Source organism: Hippocampus comes, unplaced genomic scaffold (assembly GCF_001891065.2).
Source record: "Hippocampus comes isolate QL1 unplaced genomic scaffold, H_comes_QL1_v1.1 scaffold48, whole genome shotgun sequence".
Classification (NCBI taxonomy): Eukaryota; Metazoa; Chordata; class Actinopteri; order Syngnathiformes; family Syngnathidae; genus Hippocampus; species Hippocampus comes.
In genome coordinates, this window is record NW_017808403.1 from 124,977 (window position 1) to 131,811 (window position 6,835).

The following is a 6,835-nucleotide window of genomic DNA, read 5'->3' on the forward strand; positions in this document are numbered from 1 at the left end:
CGAGCGCGATCTGGACCGGAGGGACCGGCAGGTGGCGCAACTGCGGGACGAGGTCAGGAAGCTCACCGAGGAGAACCCAGCCGAGCGGGAGGTCAGCTTCGCTCCGCCGTCTGCGGGTCGACTTCATATCTCGTACACGAGGACCACCTTCCGCAAGTCCGTGTCGCGCGGTGCCGGGCTTTCCGGCGTCCAACGTTCCTGTTTTCCAACTTCCTGTCTGTGTCATCATTCCTGTCTTCACTTTCCTTCCTGTGGTTGGTTTGATCTGGCTCTTTTGGGGTTTTTTTTAAATTTAAACCTAAGGGGCAAAGCCCTTTCAGATTGGTCACGAGGTCGTGACCGGTCCTGGTCTCGCGCCCGCTCAGGTGATCGCCAAGCTGTCGGATCACGTGGCCGCCCGCGTGTCCGAGCCGGCGAGGTCCACCTCGTCCGCTCGTGCCCCGGACTCGCTCGGACAACTGCAGCAGTGCGTCGAGGACCTGAAGGTGAGGAAAATGTCGCCCAGAGAGCGGCGGCCTGTCGGGCCGGCCGCTAATGAAGGCGCGCCGGTTTGCGTCTCCTTCAGGATGACATCGAGGCCTACAAGACGCAGAACCGCTTTCTGAACTCCGAGATCTTCCAGCTCACCAAGCTGTGGAGGAAGAGCTCGGAGCAGGAGCGAAGTCTGATGGTCAAGGTGGGTCATCTTCTTTTGCGTCTCGGGACCAATCTTGGTGAAGGCCCCCCACCCCACCCCCACAGTGCGCCTACCTGGAGGCGTGGCGCTGTCAGGCCGAGAGTCGCTACCTTGGAGTCCTCGGCAAGCTGCAGGAGCACGCAAGTCTGGATCCGGAGCAGCGGCAGTCGATTCGAAAGATGGCGGAGGAGGCTCTGCAGGGGCAGGCGAAGAACAACGCGGCCGCCGCAAACGGCCTTCACGACGAGTACGGCTTCCGGATCATTCCCGACTACGAGGCGGAAGACGTGAAGCTTCTGGCGAAGATCCAAGCGCTCGAGATCCGCTCGCACAACCTGCTGCGACAGGTCTGAGCCCGCGCGAGCCGCCGGTCTCCGAAAAGCGTCGCCGAAACGTCACCCGTTCGTGGTTGCAGGACGGTCGAGAGCGCGACCTCTCGAGTCGCTGGGCTCAGTACCTTGCCGGCAGGTCAGACGACGACTTTTGCCCGTCGCCGGAACTCAAAGCTCTGCTGCGGGCCGGCGTCCCTCCGGAGTACCGGCGGCGCGTCTGGCGCTGCTTGGTCCGAATCAGGACCGGGGCCGCCAGAGAGCGCCAGCCGCAGCCGGGGAGTTAGCTGAAGCGACCGTCGCACTCGGGTCGCGTCTTGTGGCGAGTCCCCGGACAGAAGGCGAGGGGCTTACGCGGAGCCTTCCGTTCCGATGAGAAGGAGACCGAACGACCGCACGTCATGACGACGATCCGCGTTGACGCCTCCATCGGACCGAGCGGGCCCAATACGGATGGAATCGCATCGGGATTCGCAGGGGTGCCGCGTTCCATTAACGGTTGACCGAAGGTCTTCAGTTGAATGACAAACAAACGCGTCTCGTCACCCGACAGAGCCGTCACAGTTCTGTCGGGCGTCGTGGAGTTAGCCGACGCATTGAATCGCAGTTTCAGGCCCGGTGTCCGTCACGGTGACGTCTGACGCGGCGGCCAGCCACCGAACGGCCCCGTGCCAATTTCGACTGTTTGAGACCGTTTGCGATGAAGGTTAAGGACGACGCAAATAATTGGACTCGACCCGACGCGCCTGGCGGCGAGTCGCGGAGCTCAACAGATCTCCTAGCGGCGGCACGCGAGGCGCTGCTCCGGAAGGTCGGGGATCTCCTCCGCTGTGACCGACGCCCTGCTCGTGTGTCTCCAGTTGTGCGACAAGAGTCGCGCGTGTCCCCATCCGGCCTCCAGACAGATCCGGTTGGACCTTCACCGCACCCTAACCGGCAACCGCAATTTCTCCTCGCCATCGAGCCTCGCCCACCAGCAGCTGGAGCGCATCCTGTCGGCCTTCTCCTGGCAGAATCCCTCCGTCGGCTACTGCCAGGGTCTCAACAGGTACGCGCGCGCCGTCCATTCTTGAGCGCACCTTCCGCGTTTCGCGCCCCGGCGCCTCGACTCGCCAGTTGAACTCCAACACTTGATCCCTTTTCACGCAAAGACGAGGGATCCGGCTCCCGGCGACGGTTGTCCTTTTGGGTTGACGTGTCTGTGTTTATCGTCGACGTTGGCTCTCCCCGCCGGCATGCCGGGGCACCATTTCTTTTTTGATTCCAATTGAGTCATGACGTGTCCAAAGCTCTTTCATGACTCAAATTCTGTTTTGAAGCAAGAGAATAATCCAAATAATAATCAACCCAGATGGCTTGTAACTCCCCAAAGCGGCCAGGCTTTTCAGTGACTTGTCCAAAACCTTTTGACTCGATTTCCAAGATTGAAAACGAAACACATTTCAATCAGTCCGCAGAAAATGAGCGAGCCGCACCAACAACGCGGAGCCCTTTGTGTCGAAACCCTTTCCAAATGGGCGCGGACAGCGTCACGGAACGCTCCACTCGTCGGCGTTACGCCAACGCGGTCTTCCCGAAATCTCCTGACGTTGCACTTTGGTTTTGGGATGTTTGACGCAGCCTAAAATTTGCCCGCGAAACACTTGCGTGACTTCTCCAAAACCTGACTGAAAAATGTCCGTTTTAATCACGTCTTCAAAGATTTGGAACGTGCGTTTCCACCACGGCGGTCCCGCCGGAGGACAAAGCGCGGCGCTCGAATAAAAAGCGTGCGGTGTGACCCGTGTCCCAGGTTGGCGGCCATCGCTCTTGTGGTCCTCCAGAGTGAAGAGGAGGCCTTTTGGTGCGTGGTGGCCGTGGTGGACGCCATCATGCCTCAGGACTACTACGGCAAGAACCTGCTGGCCGCGCAGGTCCGCAAGCGTTTGGCTCCGGATAGCCGCCACCGGCCGCTTGATGGATCAATGGATTGATGGATCGCTGTCCCCCGATGACAGGCGGACCAGCACGTTCTGAAGGACTTCCTGGTGGAGAAGCTTCCTCGGCTGGCGGCGCACTTTGACCTTCACGGAATCGACGTGTCTCTGGTCACCTTCAACTGGTTCCTGGTGGTTTTTGTGGAGAGTCTTCCCAGCGACATCTTGCTGCCTCTCTGGGACGCCTTTTTGTACGAGGGCACCAAGGTACGCGTGCACGCGCAGTCAAACACACGCGCGCACGCACTGACAAGTCATCTTGGTGCCACAGGTGATGTTCAGGTACGCTTTGGCTCTCTTCAAATACAAAGAAGACGACATCCTGAAGATCCACGACGGCGTGGACGTCTACCAATACCTTCGCTTCTTCACCAAGACCGTCACGGACGTCAGGTAGCGCCCGAAGCGCTCGCTCCTGTGGGCTAACGTGATATGAAAGAGCAGCTCGAGACGAGAGGGCAAACTTTGTGGGGCTCTTCATCAGCTACCGTTTTCCGAATGCGAGCGAGTTCCTGAGGCGGAAATTCATTCATTCATTTTCAGAAGCGCTTTATCCTCACTGGGGTCGCGGGGGGGCGCTGGAGTCTGTCCCGGCTATCTTCGGGCCGTAGGCGGGGGACACCCCAAATCGCTTGCCAGCCCATCGCAGGGCACACGGAGACCAACAACCCTCCGCGCTCGCACTCACAACTCGGGACAATTTCAAGTGTCCAATCAGCCCGCCGTGCATGTTTTTGGAATGTGGGAGGAAAGCGCAGTACCCGGAGAAAAGCCACGCGGGCCCGGGGAGAACATGCAAACTCCACACGGGCAGGCCGGAGGCGGAATTGAACCCGGTACCTGCGCACCGCGAGATCGACGCGCTAACCGCCGGACCGCCGGGCCGTGAGGCGGAAATGTACATCGAAAAGAGAGCGTCCGCTCGCTTGCCGGTGGGGGCCATTTTGCGGGTCTTTTCACTCTTGCGAGAGCGCACCGTTGCCCGAATGGGACGTGCCGTCGCCGGTCGTCCAGCCGTGGGTGGCACGGGACCGAAAACCCCCCGCGCCCCAGCAGTCCGTGTTCAACTCCCATATGGGTCAAAGCCAAGTCCCTTCGCCGCGTGTCGTCGAACGAGCATCCGAGCGTCCGTCCGTCTCCGAGGGACGCGGCGCGCTTCCTCTTAAAGTCTTGCGGCACGAAGGGGATATGAATCACAAGCCCGCCTTTTCACTTGATGTTCTCGCGTCGTAGTGTCGCTCTGATGGCGCGCGTGTGTGCAGGAAGTTGATGGGAATGGCCTTCGTCGACATGAACCCCTTCCCCGGCCGCCTGCTCAAGAAGCGGCGGCTGCTTCACCTGGAACGGCTGCAGGGAGAGCTGCGGGAGCTGGAGGAGCAGCAGCAGGCCTTCGCGGCGCTCGCCCTCCGCCGCCCCGACGACCAAATGGACAACGTGGCCAGCGAGGACGACGAGGAACTGGCCTGAAGTCCGTCGTTGCCGTTCGCCCGCTTGGTCCCCATTCGACGTCGCGCCCGCGTGACTTGACGCCGGCGGCCCGTTCAAGTGTGAAAGCGTGCCTTCTGTCGCCTTTTCAAAGGAAAACCAAGCCGCCTCCCTTCAGGTACGCCAGATGGCGATCGCGCCGGCCGCCCGGTGCGGCGCAAACGTCAAGAAGTCGGATGCGGACATGAGTCGACTTGTTTTGCGACTCCGAGAGAAGAGGATGACTGACGTCCAATGAAAATCCGGGCTCCAAAAATCCACAAGGACAGCCGAGCCAGGTCGAGGCCACGTGTTCGCTCGCCGATAGCTCACGCTCAAACGTCAACCGAGAGTTGACGGCTGAGCGTTCAATTTAGAAGACGAGCGAGTCGTAGCTCACATCCGGACTGGTTTGGGAACCGAAGACGAATGCGTTGCAGTTCCGTGTGAAGAGTCGAATTTTCTTTTCCGTGACGTCGCGGTGGGACCCCCCCCCGATCCATTTCCGTACGCGGCAATTCTACACGCAGTCATTATGTTCCAATGATTAAAGTCAGAGCAAGACAAGCCATAAGTGATGCTTTTTATTGGACTATTTTTCTACAAAAAAAAAAAAAAACGTACATAAGAAAGGATAAAGATCCAAAAACCTCCAGGAACAGAAAAGTTGTTGAGCGAGCGAGCGAGTGAGCCAAAGCGTTCGCTCGAGTCACGTGGCGACCACGACGGCCACGAAGACAACAAATGACGGCGTCCCCGTTTCCCCGCCGACCTGTTGGAAGGCTTCGGTGGCCGCATCACGCGTCACTCTTGCAAATTCCAAGAAAGGCGTTTGGCAGGCCGGGCCCTCGGACGCCTTCCGAGACTCTTCCTCGGGCGGCCTCGGGGCAGGCTCGGCGTGGATTTGGACGCCGCGTGCGGTCCGGTCCGGTCGAACCGGAAGTGACGTCTTGCGGCCCAAAACGGAGCCGGCGCCGCCAGACGCCGAGTGTGCCGTGAGGTCGACATTTTGCCAATCGGCAACAGGCGGACTTTCTCCTCCGCTTGCTGCTCGGTTGTTCGACGATCCTGACGTCCGATCACGAGTGGACTCCGTAGAAGATTCTTGCCATCGCTGGTCGCGTGATCCGAAGATGAACTTGCTGTTTGCTGGGGGTGAGGGGGGGGGTCCGACCACCAGGAAGCGTCGTCATCGCAGTTGAGCGCCAAAAACACTTGGAGGTTGAACGCTTGAACTTTTTTTTTTGTGCTCATCAGGTTTGCATGGAGAGCAGAGTTGGGATCCACCAATCGGAAATCAGCCAGGTCAAGGTTAGAAAGCGTCTTGCGTCCCCCTCCCCCACCAAAGCATCTTTGAAGTGAAGATGAGTCCATCTCACCCCCCCACCCCAAAATAAATAAAGAAAAGATCAAACCAAGAACAAAGGAGCAGTGCTTCCATATAAAGTGCTTGTTATGTCATCTTATTGTTATTAAAATATCATTTTCCTGGAGTGAAAAGATAGTAAACAAGTTACACGTTGCTAAAAAATATTTGTTTTCTTTCCAGTCCCACCGGCCGCCTTTTCCATTCATCAAGCCAAACTGGTCCCGGGAGCCTGAAAGGGCAAAACGACAGTCTCGAGGTTAAAGGTGAGCGTCGTGGCCGATTGCGGACGAGCTAAGCTAGCGGCTATGCGGCTCACCGGCAGGCGTCGTGATGGTGATGAGGAGGATGATGATGATGGTGATGGAAAACCACAAAAGAAACTGATGATGATGACTAGGGATGGGAGAGCAGCCACACCGGGTGGATTTTCTGATACCAGCCACTGATACTTAAGGCAAAAGCGAGTCTGTTTTGGTTTTGTCACCCCCCCCACTACAGTAGCTGGCGCTACATGGCAGCGGTTTGACACAATAGGAATCATCCCGTGCGTGAGAAACAAAGTCTTTGTGTTCATCCGAAATGTTTGTATCAATTGTAGCGGTGGTGTCGGGATGGAGGCGCACTCAAGAGGGAATACTCGGACTGGTCTCATTCGGACAAAAAAACTGGTATCGGATATCCCCGCCGACGATGAGGCCGACAATAAGGTAGCTAGCACGTAGCCGTTAGCGCGTGCGCTTTCCACACGGGCGCAGTGGGCGGAGTGTGATTAGTGGGCGGAGCCACGCGACGCGGGAGGGGCGGAGCTCGCGGCCGCGCCCAGCAGGCGTCCGAAGAGGAAGAGGGCGGAAGCGGGCAGATGGACGCACAGGAAGAGGAAGACGTCGTGGCTGAGGCACAACAGGAAGTCGGCGTGCGGCGTCAGCGTGCAGTCCAGGAAGACGGCCACCAGAAGGTAGTAGACCTGGAACTCCTCCAGCTCCTCCCACTCCGCGCACACGCCCGCGCCGGCGCCGGCCCC

At 58.7% G+C, this 6,835-nt stretch overlaps 2 protein-coding genes across 3 annotated transcripts in view; one reads left to right on the plus strand and one right to left on the minus strand.

The window, feature by feature from the left end:
- tbc1d2 (TBC1 domain family, member 2) overlaps window positions 1–5,064 on the plus strand; it is a 9,924-nt gene extending 4,860 nt beyond the window's left edge. The window contains exons 6-15 of the mRNA XM_019858198.1: window positions 5–91; window positions 366–485; window positions 566–676; window positions 742–1,023; window positions 1,092–1,281; window positions 1,855–2,053; window positions 2,798–2,918; window positions 3,003–3,188; window positions 3,253–3,374; window positions 4,244–5,064. Coding sequence (XP_019713757.1) covers window positions 5–91; window positions 366–485; window positions 566–676; window positions 742–1,023; window positions 1,092–1,281; window positions 1,855–2,053; window positions 2,798–2,918; window positions 3,003–3,188; window positions 3,253–3,374; window positions 4,244–4,448 — 1,623 coding nt within the window. The 3' untranslated portion in view covers window positions 4,449–5,064. The remainder of the gene's footprint in view (window positions 1–4; window positions 92–365; window positions 486–565; window positions 677–741; window positions 1,024–1,091; window positions 1,282–1,854; window positions 2,054–2,797; window positions 2,919–3,002; window positions 3,189–3,252; window positions 3,375–4,243) is intronic.
- Window positions 5,065–5,986: 922 nt separating this feature from the next.
- Window positions 5,987–6,835, minus strand: part of slc44a1b (solute carrier family 44 member 1b) — a 12,591-nt gene continuing 11,742 nt past the window's right edge. Inside the window, exons 16-17 of one of the 2 annotated variants that reach the window (XM_019858268.1) lie at window positions 6,131–6,835; window positions 5,987–6,043 (exon numbers count right to left, since the gene is read on the minus strand). The exon at window positions 6,131–6,835 is cut by the window's right edge and continues 22 nt beyond it. In XM_019858268.1, the coding sequence (XP_019713827.1) occupies window positions 6,584–6,835 (252 nt within the window). In that variant the 3' untranslated portion in view covers window positions 5,987–6,043; window positions 6,131–6,583. The remainder of the gene's footprint in view (window positions 6,044–6,130) is intronic. The other variant, XM_019858269.1, reaches the window with a different exon arrangement.